The sequence below is a fragment of the Phyllobates terribilis genome, unplaced genomic scaffold (genome assembly GCF_046119375.1).
Source record: "Phyllobates terribilis strain yellow unplaced genomic scaffold, ASM4611937v1 Scaffold_2__4_contigs__length_985480577, whole genome shotgun sequence".
Classification (NCBI taxonomy): Eukaryota; Metazoa; Chordata; class Amphibia; order Anura; family Dendrobatidae; genus Phyllobates; species Phyllobates terribilis.
The window spans coordinates 455866874-455889875 of NW_027362762.1; the positions used below are offsets into that span (position 1 = coordinate 455866874).

At 44.4% G+C, this 23002-nt stretch overlaps 1 protein-coding gene across 2 annotated transcripts in view; it reads right to left on the reverse strand.

The window, feature by feature from the left end:
- Positions 1 to 17817, reverse strand: part of NHSL3 (NHS like 3) — a 37200-nt gene extending 19383 nt beyond the window's left edge. Inside the window, exon 1 of one of the 2 annotated variants that reach the window (XM_073665656.1) lies at positions 17400 to 17817. In XM_073665656.1, coding sequence (XP_073521757.1) covers positions 17400 to 17571 — 172 coding nt within the window. In that variant the 5' untranslated portion in view covers positions 17572 to 17817. The remainder of the gene's footprint in view (positions 1 to 17399) is intronic. The other variant, XM_073665655.1, reaches the window with a different exon arrangement.
- Positions 17818 to 23002: the final 5185 nt, after the last annotated feature.

The following is a 23002-nucleotide window of genomic DNA, read 5'->3' on the forward strand; positions in this document are numbered from 1 at the left end:
CGACTTTGTCTAAGTTTTTCATGTTGGCCTTCTGTGTGTTTGAGTTTGACATCCCTGCCATACACACTAGCACTTGGCTTGACAAAGCATTCATGTGTTTTCAATGGCCAGAGTGGAGAAAAACACGGCCAGACGTTTCTGGAAGTGGCTCATCTCCAGTGCAAACGAAAGGATTGGGCCTTGAAATTCCAACTGCCGATCATTCTCTTCCCTGACGTCATCTGGTGAAGGATCATACACATCACATGGTAGGTCGGCTTTCATCTAATGTGTATGGAGGATTTTAACAGCCCAGGGCATAAGGTCAGAATCAGTCTGTGTCTGCTAAGGGATTGATTAAAAAATCATTTACAAAATAAACTCTTAAGCAGGCCATACACACTGGATGGCTGTTAGCTGAACGATGATTTGCCGACAGCCATCTCAGCCAACTCTTCCATACACAGGAACACTCGTTCAGCCTGTGTAATCTATGAGAAAGTTGGCAGCTGACAAGCCGGTGGGCAGATAATCTCAGAGAGAACAATGCGATTTGCAGTCCGAAATCAGACATGCAAGGTCAACACCAGCCTTGACAATGAGTTGGTTGGCGCCCCATACACATTAGACCATAAGCCAAAACAGTCAATATGGGGGGGGGGGATTCAGATCAACATTCGTCTCATGTGTATGGGGACCTTTACTGGTGGGCTACTCTAATATTTGTTATTAGATGTAAGCTTGCACTGGACATTTAGCATGTTTACCACTTAACCTAAATGTAACCTTCTGCAGAGTATGTTGGAGATTTCGAAATAGAAGTAACTATAGTACAGTTCAATAAAAGATGTCAGGATATCATTTATACATGGCAGCGGTGAATGGGCATTCCTGGGTGGCTGATATACCTTTGTAACAAACTAAGACCTGTAATACAAATCCTCCAAAATTACACTTGTATGGATAAAATATATAGAAAACACTAAACTTATTTGGAAATAACTTGATCATTAGTTAATAGGCTTCTTCACTTAATATTTGCAAGTGGCTCATGACCCACAAAAGGTTAAGAGACAGCACATTTGAGTTATAGCAACCTGTTATGGAATGGACTGTGTCCGCTTTTTTCTTTATATTTGGGGAGAGGTCCATTCATTAATCTTATTATAATTTACATAGCACCATCATTTCCATGTTGAGTTCTTGACATACAGTATACATAAAGACAACACATATACATAAGAACATACTTCACACAAATAAATAACCCAGAAACTTAAATCAAATATTACTACTAAGCAATAAAATCAGGAACGTAAAGGTAACAGTTGTTCAACCGGTCATAACACACATGTATAGATATTCAAGGACTGAAAACATGACTAAAAGTTGGCATATTAGTAAAATATTTTTTTAATGATGTGGGTCAGTACATCCTGATGTAAGGTGGCTCAGTGTTATGCACTGAGTACACCTATTTTTACCTAAGGTCTGGGTGTTCAGAACCTATAGTGAAATAGAGGCTCCACACAATTAGGAACTATTTCAGCAAAGGGGTTTGTCCTGGTTGGCACTGGGTCATCATGCAAAAATGTAGAAGAAAATCTGGGAAAATGAGCATTGAAGTTCCAGATACTCATTAGCACAAAATTTTCAAGGCACCATGCAATAAAAAATGCATCAAAATTGTGTCGCAAATTTCTGGCACCAAATAAGCCAAATAACAGATCTTAAAATGCATCAGATTTATCATAGTGGCTAACGCTGGCGTATTTTTAAACAGTCTTATCTATTTTACGCCACTTATTAATTGGCTTATTTTGTGCCAGAAATCTGCTCTAAATTTGTGGGGCATTTTTTGGCGCATGGTGTCACTTCTTAGACCACACCCCTTTAAACAGAACACCTCCTTTCCATAAAGTCATACATTTTTATAAGAGAAGGACCAGTCACTGCCTACGGGACTACAGAAAATAGCTGAGCATTGTACTAGGCATTTCCCAGTAGTCTCACAGACAATGGAGGCTAAGCATGCACACCTCCGCTCCACTCAAAACGGAGCTGCAGAACTCTATTCTCGGAATTGCTTTGGGTCTCCACAGTAGGACCTCCGACAATCAGCATATTATCCCTTATTTTATTGAGAAAATGCTATTATAGAAGGAACCCTATAAAGTTTATGATGCTAAAAATATTTCTAGTATTCCTTTCTTAGTAGTTAATTGTAAAGTCTAAAGAAAGAAGTTAAGCCATTTGTCTACAACCTTAGGCTCTATTTATGCAATGCTTAGGCCATACAATGGAGGTATGTATACATGTTGAAAAAAAAAGGTTTTAAGCAAACATTTACATTCTTTCAAGGATTCTGCTTAATGGATGATAGTGAATTTTGGGTGACTTTTTCCAGATATAAACCGTTGTATGACATTACAGTGTACATAATTTTTAAGCACACACACACACACACACACACACACACACACGTACAGACCAAAAGTTTGGACACACCTCATTTAAAGATTTTTCTGTATTTTCATGACTATGAGGCTGTGTGCCCACGTAGCGTTTTACAAGCGTTTTTGATGCGGAATTTCCGCAGCGGAAACGCTTGTAAAATGCTTGGTAACCCGCACCCCATGATCCCCAATGGGTTTCCGCAACTTCTATGCACATGCTGCGTTTTTTTCCGCAGCGTTTATGCCGCGTTCAAAAATCCGCAGCATGTCATTTAATTTTGCGTTTCCGCATGCAGAATTGCCTTTGTCCAATGCATAAAAAACGCAAGGCAATTCCGCATGTGGAAAACGCGTGAAAAACGCGCGAAAAAAGCGCGATAAACGCGTGCGGAATTCCGCATGCGTTTTTCCGGGAGAGGACTTGCATTTATGCAGCAGAAATTTTCTGCTTCATAAATGCAACGTGGGCACATAGCCTGAAAGTTGTACATTCACACTGAAGGCATCAAAACTATGAATTAACACATGTGGAATTATATACTTAACAAAAAAGTGTGAAACAACTGAAAATATGTCTTATATTCTAGGTTCTTCAAAGTAGCCACCTTTTACTTTGATGACTGCTTTGCACACTCTTGGCATTCTCTTGATGAGCTTCAAGAGGTAGTCACCGGAAATGGTTTTCACTTTGCAGGTGTGCCCTGTCAGGTTTAATAAGTGAGATTTCTTGCCTTATAAATGGGGTTGGGACCATCAATTGTGTTGTGCAGAAGTCTGGTGGATACACAGCTGATAGTCCTACTAAATAGACTGTTAGAATTTGTATTATGGCAAGAAAAAAGCAGCTAAGTAAAGAAAAACGAGTGGCCATCATTACTTTAAGAAATGAAGGTCAGTCAGTCCGAAAAATTGGGAAAACTTTGAAAGTGTCCCCAAGTGCAGTTGCAAAAACCATCAAGCGCTACAAAGAAACTGGCTCACATGAGGACCGCCCCAGCAAAGGAAGACCAAGAGTCACCTCTGCTTCTGAGGATAAGTTTATCCGAGTCACCAGCCTCAGAAATCGCAGGTTAACAGCAGCTCAGCTTAGAGACTAGGTCAATGCCACACAGAGTTCTAGCAGCAGACACATCTCTTCAACAACTGTTAAGAGGAGACTTTGTGCAGCAGGCCTTCATGGTAAAATAGCTGCTAGGAAACCACTGCTAAGGACAGGCAACAAGCAGAAGAGACTTGTTTGGGCTAAAGAGCACAAGGAATGGACATTAGACCAGTGGAAATCTGTTCTTTGGTCTGACGAGTCCAAATTTGAGATCTTTGGTTCCAACCACCGTGTCTTCGTGCGACGCAGAAAAGGTGAACGGATGGACTCTACATGCCTGGTTCCCACCGTGAAGCATGGAGGAGGAGGTGTGATGGTGCTTTGCTGGTGACACTGTTGGGGATTTATTCAAAATTGAAGGCATACTGAACCAGCATGGCTACCACAGCATCTTGCAGCGGCATGCTATTCCATCCGGTTTGCGTTTAGATGGACCATCATTTATTTTTCAACAGGACAATGACCCCAAACACACCCCCAGGCTGTGTAAGGGCTATTTGACCAAGAGGGAGAGGGATGGGGTGCTACGCCAGATGACCTGGCCTCCACAGTCACCAGACCTGAACCCAATCGAGATGGTTTGGGGTGAGCTGGACTGCAGAGTGAAGGCAAAAGGGCCAACAAATGCTAAGCATCTCTGGGAACTCCTTCAAGATTGTTGGAAGACCATTTCCGGTGACTACCTCTTGAAGCTCATCAAGAGAATGCCCAGACTGTGCAAAGCAGTCATCAAAGCAAAAGGCTACTTTGAAGAACCTAGAATATAAGACATATTTTCAGTTGTTTCACACTTTTTTCTTAAGTATATAATTCCACATGTGTTAATTCATAGTTTTGATGCCTTCAGTGTGAATGTACAATTTCCATAGTCATGAAAATATAGAAAAATCTTTAAATGAGAAGGTGTGTCTGAAGTCTGAAGTGGCTTCATCAGAGAAAATAACTTTACTCCAGTCCTATGTAGTACAATCCTTATATTTGCTAAAGAATGTCAGTCTGTCCTTGATGTTTTTTGGACATCTGGAAGAAGAAAAAATGAACCCTGTGTCATGCAAACAGTAAAGTACCCCAAGACCATCCATTCGTGGAGTTGCTTCACAGCCAAGGAAATGATCATGAATCAATCACATACAATTTTGTTTAAGAATATTGCCAAGAATAAAGAATGATATTTAAGCATCCCTCAGGAACAACTTCTCCCAACCATCCAAGAGCAATTTTGTTATTAACAATGCTTTTTCCAGCAAAATGGATCCCCATGTCACAAGGCAAAAGTGATAACTAAGTGGATCGATTAACAATACACCGAAATTTTGGGTCCATTGTCAGGAAGCTCCTCAGATCACATATCCATTAAGAAACTGTGGTCAATTCTCAAAAAACGTATGGATAAACAAAAACACATTAAAAATTGTGAAAACCTCCCAGCACTGATTAGACAAGAATTGGTTGTCATCAAGCAGGATTTGGCCTGTGTGAAAACCAAAATGTGTCAGCCTCAAAACTTCTGGCCAAAACTGTAAAGTTAGGTAACGTGCCCATGATCCGTATGATCAGCGTTTTGGACACAGCTCACCTGCGCTGTGTCAAAAATGCTGCGTTGTACAGTAGAAGCACAGTGGATGAGATTTATAGAAATCTCACACCCACTGTGCTTCTATTTGACGCCTTGTACACTCACCGCGGACGTAGCTTTATGAGCCGCAGCATGTCAATTTCTGTTGCGGAGACGCTAGTCTCCGCAACAAAAATTTCCCCAATAGAATGGATAGGGTGCCTAAACTCTGTATGTGTTCAATGAACGCATGCGTGTTTACATGCGGAATCGGACGCAGCGCTTTGGATGCAGCGAAAATACGCTGCGTCCAAAGTGCTGTTATAACCTGATTGTGGGCACACATAGCCTTAGTGAGGAATTCCGCAGTCCAACACTATACGAAACCACATACCTAATAAGAAAATAATGATAGAAGGGTCCTGTCAATCTAAATGAGGAAATATAGGATGTAAACACTTATTCCATGATAACGATACACAGTGAAATCAGCAGAAACCCTCTGATTTCAATGGCCACCATGTAATGTGCAGTGATGCATCCAATTCTACTTAGCAGTACTTTTCACGTAAATCAAAAGTTCTGGGAAGACCTGCTCCTCCCTCCCTCCCTATTCATTAGCCTAGGGCAGCATTCCATAATCAGTGGGGATGGTGTGATGGACGCCTCCAAATTATTTCATTGGAATGTGTCAAAAAAGTGTAGGACAAACAAGAACTTTGAGGAGGCACATGGGACTGATATTCAGCAGACTGTCCACCACAGAGTTGAGAACGGAAAATTTCTACACATTGTGGATCAGATTTAACACATTCTCAAAAAAATACTCAATTATTTTAGCTGCTGTGAAATCCTTTTCAGAAAATCTGCAGCAGATTTATTCAAAAGGTCCATTTACACAAACTAAACAGCGGCACTAAATGACTGCCTATCGGTAAACATTTACTGATCAGCGGTCCTTTAATAACCTGTTTACAGAGACAGATCATGCAAAATGATGTGCACTAAACGATCAGTAATAGATTATTCGGTGTGTATAGGCTGTCAAAGTTCTCAGCAGCACGAGTTCTGTTTACACATGACGATGTGCTATCGAGACTGATGGTTTTTAAACTTGCTTGAAAATCATTTTAACCAATGAACGAGCGTATTGCTTGTTCATCAGTTGATCGTCAGCCTGTTTACACTGCATGATTATCATGAAACGAGCGTCCCTAGAAGTATAAATTAAAAGTACGTATAAGCTCTCTGCTGTTATCAGTGGCCATATTGAAATGCAAAATGTGTGCCAATTGAGAAGCAGACGCAAAAACCACTGACTAATTCTATTAACTAAGGAGCCAAGATGATCCAGATGTTTAGCTACATCACACACTACACAGGTGAGTTAATATGCAGGTAGCATATTAGATCAATAAAAAACAATGTAAGACCTGGCATGCTTAAGGCTTTAATTAAAGATGGCATGCTCTGCCATACAAATAATGTCAGATGTTCAAACAGCATTACGTCAGTGTGTGGGTCACAATTAATGTGGTTGTGTCTGTTGTGTTTTCCTCTCCAAACCACAAATACAGCTGAGTCAGACGGAGATGAATAGGGATATACAGCGGGCACAGCGACTATAAACCTGCACATGCCCTTGACCTCTGTACAGTATGTAACCAGTGTCTGACCGTGACCTGTGACAATGGCTGATCATACTCTGATAAGAAGGAATGTTTACGAAGTGGATTAATTCTGGTGGGATTACAGGGAGAAGTCCACAACAATCCAGAGGGATGACTTTACAATGAACATCCACTATCCATATAGAGATAGTAGAGGGGGCACCCAGATCAGTCCTCAGTTTTTGCCAGAACAGATTAAACTTCAAAGAGAAAAAAGAAAACAGGTGATAAAAGACAATTGTAAGGCAGGAGTGCACTTTGGACAACCTCTTTATTCATATACATATCCAACACCAACTGATTGGGTGCCATTTTGGACAAGCAATCTTTCGCAATGGCAACTAATGAACCATAGACACATGCATATGTGTGCTTGTGAGATCGTGAAACACCTAGCAATAAGAACATTTGTAGAAATCATTAGAAAACGTAAAATGTTAAGCGATGTGTAAGTGCACTGGCTACCTGGCTCTTGAGATTTGTCGAGTCCTGGATATATTTACAGTTTTTTTTATTACGTGGATTTTAACATGTATTCTACAAACAGACCCATATTGTGTTCTGTGTTGTTGGAGTCATTTATTGAAACAGATTGCACAGCAGGTGGCCACACACAGATTAGTCACAATTCATGCAAATCTACTGGAGAAATCAGTCTCAGATTTTGGGCTCGTTCAGATAATACACTCAGTATTATACAATCCTTAAAGGGATTGTCCACTACTAGGACAAACACTTCTTGATCAAAATGTTTGGCCTCAATCCGAACAGGAGTCTCACTGTCTCCGTCTTTGGACAAATCGAACATGAAGAGGAAGTCCAGACTGCGGCTGTTCTCTGACGTCCTCTTCATGCCAAATTCGACAGGAGACGGCGACAGTGACGCCAGCGCTGATTGGGCGCCAACATCACGTGTCACAACAACAGCATGGGAGCCCCGGGAGAGCGAGTGCAGACATCGCGGGAACGGCGCCGGCACGGGAGGCGAGTATAATCTTTATTATTTTATGGGGGCCAAGCGTGATACATTGCAATTCTTAACACAGGATTTGGTTTTGTCATTTTTTTGTAAATAGTGATGAATAAATGCGGATGCCATACATATGTAAAAATCACACATACGGATGGCATACAGATGGAATCCGGAAGACATTATTCATTAAAACCATCTGCCATATCTTCTGGATTAAAATCGTATAATTTTTGATCAACTCATGTGAACCCGGCCTTAAATATACAGAAAACACTAGTGCCACACTTGAACCAAACCTCTGATAAATTGAGTTCTGCACTGAATCCATGGTACTTGTTAAACCATGGCAATAAAATAAAAACAGATTTTATGTCTAAAAACACTCCTGTAACACGTCTGAGCAGATAGTAGGTAATGACCATACACCTAAAATATCCTCAAACAAAGGATATTCTATAATGCAAAGAAACTAAAGACCGCCAATGGTGAATGTATTCATTCACATAAAATTAGATAAGGTACTAATAAAAGTATCCAAACACGAACCCTGGATAATAAATTATCACATTCTTAGGCCATGTTCACATTAGCATATTTCACGGTCCATAAATGGACCACAATGCCCACCTGAACTTACAGCCTCATGTGTGTCTATGAAGCTGAAAATTAGGTTTGGAAGACCAGCGGCAGTGCAATCTGTATACAGACCATGAAATATGCAAGTGTGAACCATGCCTTAGGAAGACTAAGGCCTCTTTCAGACGTCCATAAATCAGGTATGTGTTCTATCCGTGATTTTCAAAAATAGAACATATATCCTGTAAAGTCTTTGGTGCTCTTCACATCTCTGTGTTGTTATGTAAACTATGTGTCCACAAAAAATCATGGAGACATGTCTGTTTTTGATCCAAGTCACAGATCAAAATTACCCATCCAGGTGTAAGGCTCTGTGAAACACAGATAAGACAGTACACAGATGACCAAACACTGAAGAAGATCCAATCCAAAACACTGATGCACAACGGTCCTTGTTTTCACGCACGTCTAAACGGGGCCTAATTGGATGATGCCGTGAGGTGTGGTTAGACCAGGGAAGAAGTCAATATCTCGCCTTACACAAAGTGCATATATGCTGTAGTAAAGGGCTTTCCTGAGGATATAGAACACTGCAGTCCCCATAGTACTGGAAGAAATATTATGTGGCGCCCACTACCGGCCGAAGTGGCACCACAGCTTTCACGTGAAAAAAGCTTTTTTGGCCAAAGGAACTTCTATTTTTGCTTTCAATTTATCCTCAAGAATGGCGTTTAGGCTGCCATGTTTATTTCCACATTTGTGTAAAACTGGACCATTTTCTCTCATGTTTCATCTGTTTTGCCAATCTACGGGCAGCATGCATCAGACACTGGCTACATGATTTCAGCCATATGTGTAAAACTGCGGTGTTTCAGAGAAAAACATAATTTAAAAGCCGCCGGAGACTGAGCCGTATGGGAGACTAGTTGGACAGGGGGGTCTCCAGTGGCTGCCCTGGAGTGACAAGTTTCTCCCTGAGTGCCTGTATGGGAAGAGACTTGTAATTCCAGCAGTGGGAGGGGAGAAGCGTCCGGAAACCCATCTTTCCGACCAGTGTCCCATGCAGCTATTAAACTGTATTTCTCTCTGAAACACAGCAACGTTTCAGAGTTAAATAAATCTGATCCGCAAAACGGATGAGAACAGGACATGTTAAGAGTCTCATGGACCGGAAACACAGGCTTGTTTTTAAAACTGATGTGTGTATGGATCAATGAAACTCTATGGGTCAGTGTGCTGTCCGAGAAAAGAACGGATAGTGCTAGGATGCGCACAAAGTATGTGTGAATGTATCCTTACTGTGGAGAATACGCACTCTATGTGAAAGAGGTGAGAATGTGATTTCCCTTGATTAACCAGCCATCGAGACATCAAGGCAGTGCTCCTAGGGTGCGATAGTTTATAATAATCCAGGGTTAGCTTATCAATATCCCTATTAGTAGTTTATGTAACAGAAACAAAGCAGTCATACTTACCAATAGCAGGTTGCAATACTAATCAAATTTCGTCATGGGGGTCTGCTGCATCCTGTGCATTAGTGTTGTGACCTGGTATTGGTAAGTATGGCTGCTTTTTTTCTGTGAATTTTGTAATTTGAATTGCTAAGTACCTTATGTACTTATATGAATTAATGTATTCACCATTGTTGCACTTTAGCTTTTACAGGTGCATCTCACTAAATTAGAATATCATCAAACAGTTAAGTTATTTCAGTTCTTCAATACAAAAAGTGAAACTCATATATTACATAGAGTCATTACAAACAGAATGATCTATTTCAAGTGTTTATTTCTGTTAATGTTGATGATTATGGATTACAGCCAATGAAAACACAAAAGTCATTATCTCAGTATATTAGAATACTTTATAACAACAGCTTGAAAAATGTTTTTAAAATCCGAAATGTTGGCCTACTGAAATGTATGTTCAGTAAATGCACTGAATACTTGGTCGGGGCTCCTTTTGCATCAATTACTGCATCAATGCGGCGTGGCATGGAGGCGATCGGCCTGTGGCACTGCTGAGGTGTTATGGAAGCCCAGGTTGCTTTGATAGCAGCCTTCAGCTCATCTGCATTGTTGGGTCTGGTGTCTCTCATCTTCCTCTTGACAATACAAGGTCAGGCGAGTTTGCTGGCCAATCAAGCACAGTGATACTGTTGTGTGTAAACCAGGTATTTGTACTTTTGGCAGTGTGGACAGGTGCCAAGTCCTGCTGGAGAATGACATTTCCATCTCCAAAAAGCTTGTTGGCAGAGGGAAGCATGAAGTGCTCTAAAATTTCCTGGTAGACGGCTGCGCTGACTTTGGTCTTGATAAAACACAGTGGACCTACACCAGCAGATGACATGGCTCCCCAAACCATCACTGATTGTGGAAACTTCACACTAGACCTCAAGCAGCTTGGCTTGTGTGCCTCTCCACTCTTCCTCCAGACTCTGGAACCTTGATTTCCAAATGAAAATTGGAGCTCTGGCACCTTGTGGAGTATGTCAATGACTGCCTTCTGGACATCTGTCAAGTCAGCAGTCTTCCCCATGATTGTGGAGCCTACTGAAACAGACTAAGGGACCTTTTTAAACGCTTAGGAAGCCTTTGCAGGTGTTTTTTGTTAATTATTCTAATTTACTGAGATAATGACTTTTGTGTTTTCATTGGCTGTAAGCTATAATCATCAACCTTAACAGAAATAAACACTTGAAATAGATCATTCTGTTTGTAATGACTCTATATAATATGAGTTTCACTTTCTATATTGAAGAACTGAAATAAATTAACTTTTTGAAGATATTCTAATTTTGTGAGATGCACCTGTATGTATTTCAGACCCATCTATGAGTATTTATTAGGTATATGCTCATTTTCTACTGTCTACACAGAAGTGCGATGTTTTTTTAATGTATTTCAGGCTCAGATTTTTGCGGTGGATTCCCTGCCAATTCAGCGTCAGATTTTTTTACGTTAAAAACCTGTGTCCCCTAACTTGCTGATGAGGCTACTGACTTTAGTGATTATTGTAATCTGCTAAACTTTTATTTGTTTTCCCTTCAATGCACCCAAATTACAAAATGAAGCAAATTTGCAAATAGTTTTGTACAAAATATCCTACCATTTTGTATATACAGCCCCTATGCAACCTTATGTGTTTCCATGGTTACAGGCTACAATTAAGTCATGTGTTGTTTTATCTTTAAGCCTTATTCCATTCCTTTCCACCTGTCCCCTACAGCTAATAGATACTTTCAGAAACTATTGAGATGTAAGAAATAGACAGAAAAAAGTATATATGCAGAACCTGACAACACAAAGTTTGTTTGTAGTCTGTAACCATAGCGACACTTAGGTCTGCATAGAAGCTATACTCAAAAGGGACAGGAAATTTTTACCTACGTCTATGCAGTTTCTTACTTATATTTTTCATACATTTGCATAATAAAAATATATGCATAAATCTTTTAATGTGTCCTATTTGATTGACATAGCATCATAAATCACATTTCATTATTTTAGCTGAAAAATGGCACACTGCCATCATCTGAAAAAAAGTCTTCTGAATATTTTAGCCAATATACAAACAATCGTTATGTAAAAGATCTTTCATCTTTCTATAACGAATGCCATGTCAGTCAATAAATTGACCGTTATTTGCCCAGTGTGTGTGAACATGTGTGACGGCTTTAAAACAACTCTAATGGCCATGATCAATAAAGTGTGTATTGCTGCATCAGCGCAATGACTGTTACCAGACCAATGTTCATTCAATAGTTGTTCACCCATCAAAACGTATTTATCTAATTTGTATGGCCCCACACGCTTGTAGTATGCAAAGAATTGCTGGCCATGTGAACATAAAATGCTCACATTTGGGATGTAACGTCTCAGTAAAAGTATTCTTGCAGCTATGTACCTAGGGTATTGGCTCTGATGTGGACTAGCTGAGCATGTTATTAGCTGCAGTATATACTGTAGCACCTAACTAAGGCGAGCCGGCTTTCTTCACCTCTGCGCACATTCCATACCACTGACTGGATCAATATCTGCTATGTAGCAGTAAATTTCCACACTGGTAGAGAATATATATATATATATAAGGGCTCGCTCAGACGTGTGCTGTCTCAGTAATAGTCAGACAGCACACCAACCAATATTATTGAATTGGGCTATTCAGATGACAGTTTTTTCACACAAACCAAGTATCTGTGGGGGAAAAAAATAGTAGCATGCACTATTCTCTTCCATATTTTAGATGAAACGTGCCTATTCAAGTCTATGGGTGCGCAAAAGAAAAATGAGATCCCATACGGATTGTCCATATTGATTTTTAATGATACATTACAATTAGTGACATAGGAAACCGTATTTGATCACGTACGTTTTAAACTATTGATGTATAAAAACAGATATTATATGGAAGTAAAATACGGACACACGGATGGCAAAATGGATGAGTCGTCCAATTTTTCACGAAGATTTTTTTTATACACTCACCTGATCCCAACCTAAAGCACAGCGCCTCCTCTATAACAAACTGCAGATATAGCAACAAGTATTCACTAATGTAGTATATACACATGTGAGATCTTTACTTTAAAATACTAAAGTCTATGTGCCGTCCTGACAACACAACAAGAGCACTAATCAGCTGCTGACTGTTGCTAACCCCACCCAAGGCAAACATATTGTGCTCAGTTTGGCATGTCACCCCATAATTATACAATCTCGGGACACACAATGGGAAATGAAAAACATGTTGCATCGAGTTATATGAAGATCGCTGGAACAACTCCTGCGAACAAACGTCCGGGTAACTGGAGACATATTACAGCAGTGTGACCTGTGATATCACACAGATACACCCAGCATGTGGAGCACAGCTCCGGGAAAGTGGGTGTGTAACCTATCCAGGAAGGAAAGTGCCTGGTGCGAGGGAATTCATGGAAAATCCCATCCAGGCAAAGCGTCCACATATGTTACATGCTAGTGGTATGTGAGTACAGGGCACATCCTAGGCAGCAGGATGTGAAGGTATGTTCTCTCCACAGCTGCTAACACCCTAGGGCGATAGCACTGTGTTGACAGGAGAGTGCCATGACAGACTTGTTGTGTATGAATGTGACCACCTGACTGTAAGCAGACGCTGCGTAATTACTGCAGTCACGTAATGGACATCATGCCTTACTTATTATGAAGCATATAAGACCCCGACAGAAGAAGGGTCTGCACTATACTATATGTAAAACAAGCCAACATACACACATTTATGTAACATATGTATAATACTAATAAAAAAATATATATTACATACACACACATCCAAGTACTTAAGAGTGCTACTGTGTTCTCTTCTTTGTATATTATGCAGTCATGGCAGCTTGCACCTGTTCACAGGTGCTGGTCAGTTTTTTGTTTTTTTTGCAGTTTACTATTGGAGCTTGTGACTGCCTCCTTTTTTGACTGGGCACTCCTCCCATCAGCCCAGGGGTGTTTTTAACGAATGCTGGATCCTACCTGCCCATTAAATTTGTAGGCTTATAGCCCGAGAGAAGCATATTTGATAGGTATTAAGTTTACAGTCCCATCAAAGAAAGGTCATCTTGATGTGGTTGATGGACACATATGAATTGGCCAATTTATGCCCCAAGTACCTTCATTTTAGTAAGTATATTCTATGTAGCAGTAAGGGTATGTGCCCACGATGCAGAAATGCTCAGGATTTTTTCCTGAGCGTTTCTGCATCTCTCTGGCAGGAAAAAACGCATGCGGATTGTACATGCGGTTTCCTGCCAGGGACATGCGGAAATGAAGCATTCTTCACTTTCATTTCCGCATGCGGGTTGACAAGCGCTTCCCAAGCGATTTTAGCATCACTTGGAAAGTGCTTGTCAACTTCACACTATATAAATCCATGCAAGCGGCATGGATTTATATAGTGTGTGATGTCAAAAAATAAAAAATAAATCTATGCGTTACCCTCTGATGGCCCCCGGTGTCCTGCTTCATCGGTCCCGGCTGCCGGCAGTGAAGACTGTAGGACCTTCCGACGTCAGCGTCACGTGACCCGTCACATGACTCTGACGTCAGCGAAGGTCCTTCATTCAACCGCGAAGTGCGCGGGAAGCCGGCAGGACACAGCGCGGGCCGTCAGAAGGTGAGAATATATATATTTTTTATTTTAATGGTACCTGGGTCTGGATGAGAGTCCTCTCATCCACACCCGGGTACCATCCGCACATTAGACCGCATGAAAAGCGCATCAACATATACAGTGATGCGGATTCCATGCGGTCTAATGCAAGTCAATGGCGGCAAAAGAGCAGCGTTTCCGCAAAATTAATTGACATGCTGCGGATTTTTGACCGGTTTCCGGCACCGCTCCAGTCCCATGATGCCATCTTATAAGCGCAGTCTCTGACAGGCCGGAAGTCAGCAGTTACGTCACAAGAGCTCAATGCAAGTCTGAGAGCCAGAAGGAGGCCAGAACGAGGCTCTCACAGACTTGTATTGTAAAGTGACCTCCGTGCAGCTCCATGAAACACTGGAGCGGCTGACAGGTCACTTATTGCCAGAGACCGTCAGGAGCGACGCTGAAAATGGATGAAGGAGGCAGCACGTGAGTATGAGGCAGGGGACAGGGGAATTAGATTTACACCATGTTCACACGTTCAGTATTTGGTCAGTTTTTTTACCTCAGTATTTGTAAGCCAAAACCAGAAGTGGCTGATAAATACAGAAGTGGTGACGTGTTTCTATTATACTTTTCCTCTGATTGTTCCACTCCTGGTTTTGGCTTACACATACTGATGTGAAATACTGAACATGTGAATGCGGCCCTAAAGCAAGTGGTGCAATAAAAAAACCACTGGAGTGGTGCTTTCAATATTTGTATACAGAGTGCTGCTGTATTCTCTTGTATGTATGTATATACACATCCATGTCAAACAAGCTAAAATACACTGTTTCCTTCAGAGCTCGTTATATGGGTGTAACGTCTGAGTAAAAATCAGTACATTGACCAATGTAATTCTATAAGGCTGTACAGATGACAGTATTTTCACATGAACAGAGTAACTTGTGGGGAAAAAAAAATTGCAGCACGCACTATTCTCTTCTGCATTATGGATGAGATTCGCCCATTCAAGTCTTTGGGTGTGTGACAAAAATCTTATCCAATACAGAACATTTATGCAGCCTCCGATCTTTACAGATACATTCTCATTATTAACCTAGGAAACTGTATTTGATTATTTCTATTTTAAAATATTGATATATAAAAATGGATGTCACACAGATGGAATACGCATGTAAAATATGGACATGCAGATGACAATATTAGATGAAAATCAGACAATTTTTCCTACGCTTGTCTGACCCTGACCATCACTCACATAGTGGATGACAGATCTTCCTGCAGAAATTCTTAGAGACCTACAGAAAATCAAAAGATTTTGAAACTAAAATTAAAAAAAAAAATCACTTGCAAATCTATATTGTTAACCATTTCTGACATACTTCTGGCCGTCAATATGGCTACCATGACAAAGGCCTTAGTATTTTTCCTGGGAAGATCTCTTCTTGCAAAGTCTAGATCTCATTCCAGGAAAATAAGGTGGCAACCAATAAAGAAGTGATTACAGCCTCGTAAATATTTCTTATTTATATCTGTAAGTTGTAAGGCTGGGTCACAACAAAAATCATTGCTGACATATAGTATTTGACCTCAGTATTTGTAAGCCAAAACCAGGAGTGGGTGATACATACAGAAGTGGTGACATGTTTCTATTATACTTTTCCTCTGATTGTTCCACTCCTGGTTTTGGCTTAAAAATATGGAGGTAAAACACTGACCAAATCTGTCCGTCTGAACCTGGCCTAACAGATATGTCTAAAAAAAGCTTAATAAGCCGTATTCTGCTCCTATATCGCAGCATCACTAGGCAAGCCTGCTGTGACAACTCTTACAGGACCTGAAATGGAGCCATAATAGTTGTCATTCGCCTAACCCAGAACAGGTAAGAATGGCTGAATGGAGAGGACAGCTCAAGGACTCGCACTCACTGGAGACTTTCCATTTTGGCGGGATCTGATCCTTATATTGGAAACTCACTGCCTACAGAAGAAGAATTTACAAGATTAGGCGGCATTATGTGCGCACATAACATGTCTCGGCCCAACTTGCACAGTTGTATATAGCAGCGCGCAGATGAACGTGTACAAGCCTGAACGTGGGCCTGTATAGCCTTAGGTAGCCATACTTCTCAGTAATATGAATCTCTCATATCATGTTATTAATATCCGGTATATATGGCAGCTGAATAAAGGAGACTTGGCCGCCGCCTGCGTCCGGGTTAACAGCAATGTGACAGTACATATTTCACTATTAAAGGGGGGGGGGGTCTTGAATTTTTTGAAAAAATGTCGGATCCATCAAGAAAGCGATTAATAGAAGCTAACGTGTGACTGAGTGGCCCGTTGGATCAGCGAATCTCTGTGGTGACGTAACAAGCAACACGGCACAAATGTGTGATGTCACTGCATGGTGCAAGAAGCCTCACTGCTGTCACCTAGGTCCAGACCAAGTATGGCGGCTCCACAATCACTGACACTTATCTGTAATTGCTACACGGCCATTTTCTAGCCACCTATTTACTAGCATTCCTATAAAGTGTTTACATAACTGATGCCAAGTTCAGACTGGGCCGTGACTGGCATTACTGACAACACCGAGTGCACAAGATAGATAGATATGGGCATATACAGACTAGCAAACTAAATAAAGATGTATTCAATGTACTTGTCCCTTTCTCCTTGCCAGCTTACACGCAGACTGCTGGCAGGCCTGGCACTCTCTCAGGGATGGGCTGTGACGCCTGGCTGGCACTCTTCACCACTTGCACAGGAGTCAGTGGCCTGCTGAGAACATCCAGGGGACCACTAGCCAGGTATACACAGGGTATAGGGCAATGATTACCCGGGATCATGCCCAGGATTGCCTGACACACTACAGCAATGTGCATCTCCATATGGAAGCCTAGGGAGGGATAAGGGCAGCATAAGCCTGTGCCCATCACCCAGCCCTGCATTTCTCTCACCTTTGCCCTCCTGCTTGACCTCTGGCTTCTTCTTCTTGCGCCCCCGTAGCCAGCTCAGTGCCCGCCGCAGAGAGCCAGGTTTGTGCTTCTTCTTCTTGGGCTCCGAGGCGCCCAGATCTTGCACGGGGGGTGCGGGGTCGTGATCTGGGATGAGGGCGGTCTGGGTAGACATGGCTCACAAGGTGGGGGGCATGGTGCCACCAGGGCTGCCAGGCTGCTTCATGTGCTGCACAATCCCGCTGCACTAGTGTGTGTTGTACTCCACGTGCCCGGCCACGGATGGAATCCCCTGTGGAATGGCAGCACCGGCTCCCGGATGCCCCGCAGTGTCCCGGGCTGTCTGACTTGTGTCTCCCCGCTGCCTCTCTGCGGGCTCCTCCTTCCAGAGCTTCCGCATTCCAGCCCCAGAGGCGGAGCCGGGCACACCTGGGACACCGGGGACACCGAGCCTGGGACACCAGGCCCCGCGCCACCCACAGCGCAGAGCTGGAACATGGCGCCCCTGTCCCCTCAGGGCGCAGCGCTACCGGGCACCGGGCTGTTCTGTGGAGACAAGCGCTTCCCTGTGGCGACAGGTGCCCGCTGCTCTGCCCTCTGCCTCAGCCCCTAGTCTGCACTTTACCGTTACACCTGCTGCTATAGTGGTGCACACATATACTGGGGCGAAGCTGTAGTCACTAGTTTTGTATCATACAGGGAGGTATATGCCGGTGGCCCCAAGTGCACACCATGCATGAACAGTGCGGCCAGACCGGGGCAGTGTCCTATTAACCCATTGTGCCTACGCTCCTCCCTCAGTAAACACGACCCGTTGTCATAACATTGGGCTTGTTCTAAAATTGCTTCCAGCTACATGAGAGAATAGCCCTATTGTGAGGCGCAGGGAGGGCTGGTCACACAGATGCAACAGCTTCACAGAGCCAGGACCTGGATATACACAGCACAGAGCCAGGACCTGGATATACACACAACACAGAGCCAGGACCTGGATATACACACAGCACAGAGCCAGGACCTGGATATACACACAGCACAGAGCCAGGACCTGGATATACACACAGCACAGAGCCAGGACCTGGATATACACAGCACAGAGCCAGGACCTGGATATACACACAGCACAGAGCTAGGACCTGGATATACACACAGCACAGAGCCAGGACCTGGATATACACACAGCACAGAGCCAGGACCTGGATATACACACAGCACAGAGCCAGGACCTGGATATACACACAGCACAGAGCCAGGACCTGGATATACACAGCACAGAGCCAGGACCTGGATATACACACAGCACAGAGCCAGGACCTGGATATACACACAGCACAGAGCCAGGACCTGAATATACACAGCACAGAGCCAGAACCTGGCTATACACACAGCACAGAGCCAGGACCTGGATATATACACAGCACAGAGCCAGGACCTGGATATACACACAACACAGAGCCAGGACCTGGATATACACACAGCACAGAGCCAGAACCTGGCTATACACAGCACAGAGCCAGAACCTGGCTATACACAGCACAGAGCCAGGACCTGGATATACACAGCACAGAGCCAGGACCTGGCTATACACAGCACAGAGCCAGGACCTGGCTATACACAGCACAGAGCCAGGACCTGGATATACACAGCTGAGAGCCAGGACCTGGATATACACACAGCACAGAGCCAGAACCTGGATATACACACAGCACAGAGCCAGGACCTGGCTATACACACAGCACAGAGCTAGGACCTGGCTATACACACAGCACAGAGCCAGGACCTGGATATACACACAGCACAGAGCCAGGACCTGGCTATACACACAGCACAGAGCCAGGACCTGGATATACTGTACACAGCACAGAGCTAGGACCTGGATATACACAGCACAGAGCAAGGACCTGGCTATACACAGCACAGAGCCAGGACCTGGCTATACACAGCACAGAGCCAGGACCTGGATATACACAGCACAGAGCCAGGACCTGGATATACACAGCACAGAGCCAGGACCTGGATATACTGTACACAGCACAGAGCCAGGACCTGGATATACCCACAGCACAGAGCTAGGACCTGGCTATACGCACAGCACAGAGCTAGGACCTGGCTATACACACAGCACAGAGCCAGGACCTGGATATACACAGCACAGAGCCAGGACCTGGATATACACAGCACAGAGCCAGGACCTGGATATACACAGCACAGAGCCAGGACCTGGCTATACACACAGCACAGAGCCAGGACCTGGATATACTGTACACAGCACAGAGCTAGGACCTGGATATACACAGCACAGAGCAAGGACCTGGCTATACACAGCACAGAGCCAGGACCTGGCTATACACAGCACAGAGCCAGGACCTGGATATACACACAGCACAGAGCCAGGACCTGGATATACACAATACAGAGCCAGGACCTGGATATACACACAGCACAGAGCCAGGACCTGGATATACACACAGCACAGAGCCAGGACCTGGATATACACACAGCACAGAGCCAGGACCTGGATATACACACAGCAGAGAGCCAGGACCTGGATATACACACAGCACAGAGCCAGGACCTGGATATACACACAGCACAGAGCCAGGACCTGGATATACACACAGCACAGAGCCAGGACCTGGATATACACACAGCACAGAGCCAGGACCTGGATATACACACAGCACAGAGCCAGGACCTGGATATACACACAGCACAGAGCCAGGACCTGGATATACACAGCACAGAGCCAGGACCTGGATATACACACAGCACAGAGCTAGGACCTGGATATACACAGCACAGAGCCAGGACCTGGATATACACACAGCACAGAGCCAGGACCTGGATATACACACAGCACAGAGTCAGTACCTGGATACACACAGCACAGAGCCAGGACCTGGATATACACAGCACAGAGCCAGGACCTAGATATACACAGCACAGAGCCAGGACCTGGATATACACACAGCACAGAGCCAGGACCTGGATATACACAGCACAGAGCCAGGACCTGGATATACACAGCACAGAGCCAGGACCTGGATATACACAGCACAGAGCCAGGACCTGGATATACACACAGCACAGAGCCAGGACCTGGATATACACACAGCACAGAGCCAGGACCTGGATATACACAGCACAGAGCCAGGACCTGGATATACACAGCACAGAGCCAGGACCTGGATATACACACAGCACAGAGCCAGGACCTGGATATACACACAGCACAGAGCCAGGACCTGGATATACACACAGCACAGAGCCAGGACCTGGATATACACACAGCACAGAGCCAGGACCTGGATATACACAGCACAGAGCCAGGACCTGGCTATACACACAGCACAGAGCCAGGACCTGGATATACACAGCACAGAGCCAGGACCTGGATATACACAGCACAGAGCCAGGACCTGGCTATACACACAGCACAGAGCCAGGACCTGGATATACTGTACACAGCACAGAGCTAGGACCTGGATATACACAGCACAGAGCAAGGACCTGGCTATACACAGCACAGTGCCAGGACCTGGCTATACACAGCACAGAGCCAGGACCTGGATATACACACAGCACAGAGCCAGGACCTGGATATACACAGCACAGAGCCAGGACCTGGATATACTGTACACAGCACAGAGCCAGGACCTGGATATACCCACAGCACAGAGCTAGGACCTGGCTATACGCACAGCACAGAGCTAGGACCTGGCTATACACACAGCACAGAGCCAGGACCTGGATATACACAGCACAGAGCCAGGACCTGGATATACACAGCACAGAGCCAGGACCTGGATATACACAGCACAGAGCCAGGACCTGGCTATACACACAGCACAGAGCCAGGACCTGGATATACTGTACACAGCACAGAGCTAGGACCTGGATATACACAGCACAGAGCAAGGACCTGGCTATACACAGCACAGAGCCAGGACCTGGCTATACACAGCACAGAGCCAGGACCTGGATATACACACAGCACAGAGCCAGGACCTGGATATACACAGCACAGAGCCAGGATCTGGATATACACACAGCACAGAGCCAGGACCTGGATATACACACAGCACAGAGCCAGGACCTGGATATACACACAGCACAGAGCCAGGACCTGGATATACACACAGCAGAGAGCCAGGACCTGGATATACACACAGCACAGAGCCAGGACCTGGATATACACACAGCACAGAGCCAGGACCTGGATATACACACAGCACAGAGCCAGGACCTGGATATACACACAGCACAGAGCCAGGACCTGGATATACATAGCACAGAGCCAGGACCTGGATATACACACAGCACAGAGCTAGGACCTGGATATACACAGCACAGAGCCAGGACCTGGATATACACACAGCACAGAGCCAGGACCTGGATATACACACAGCACAGAGCCAGTACCTGGATACACACAGCACAGAGCCAGGACCTGGATATACACAGCACAGAGCCAGGACCTGGATATACACAGCACAGAGCCAGGACCTGGATATACACACAGCACAGAGCCAGGACCTGGATATACACAGCACAGAGCCAGGACCTGGATATACACAGCACAGAGCCAGGACCTGGCTATACACACAGCACAGAGCTAGGACCTGGATATACACACAGCACAGAGCAAGGACCTGGATATACACACAGCACAGAGCAAGGACCTGGATATATACACAGCACAGAGCCAGGACCTGGATATACACACAGCACAGAGCCAGGACCTGGATATACACACAGCACAGAGCCAGGACCTGGATATACACACAGCACAGAGCCAGGACCTGGATATACACACAGCACAGAGCCAGGACCTGGATATATACACAGCACAGAGCCAGGACCTGGATATACACAGCACAGAGCCAGGACCTGGATATACACACAGCACAGAGCCAGGACCTGGATATACACACAGCACAGAGCCAGGACCTGGATATACACACAGCACAGAGCCAGGACCTGGCTATACACAGCACAGAGCCAGGACCTGGATATACACAGCACAGAGCCAGGACCTGGATATACACAGCACAGAGCCAGGACCTGGATATACACAGCACAGAGCCAGGACCTGGATATACACACAGCACAGAGCCAGGACCTGGATATACACAGCACAGAGCCAGGACCTGGATATACACACAGCACAGAGCTAGGACCTGGATATACACAGCACAGAGCCAGGACCTGGATATACACACAGCACAGAGCCAGGACCTGAATATACACAGCACAGAGCCAGAACCTGGCTATACACACAGCACAGAGCCAGGACCTGGATATATACACAGCACAGAGCCAGGACCTGGATATACACACAGCACAGAGCCAGGACCTGGATATACACACAGCACAGAGCCAGGACCTGGATATACACACAGCACAGAGCCAGGACCTGGATATACACACCGCACAGAGCCAGGACCTGAATATACACAGCACAGAGCCAGAACCTGGCTATACACAGCACAGAGCCAGGACCTGGATATACACAGCACAGAGCCAGGACCTGGATATACACAGCACAGAGCCAGGACCTGGCTATACACAGCACAGAGCCAGGACCTGGATATACACAGCACAGA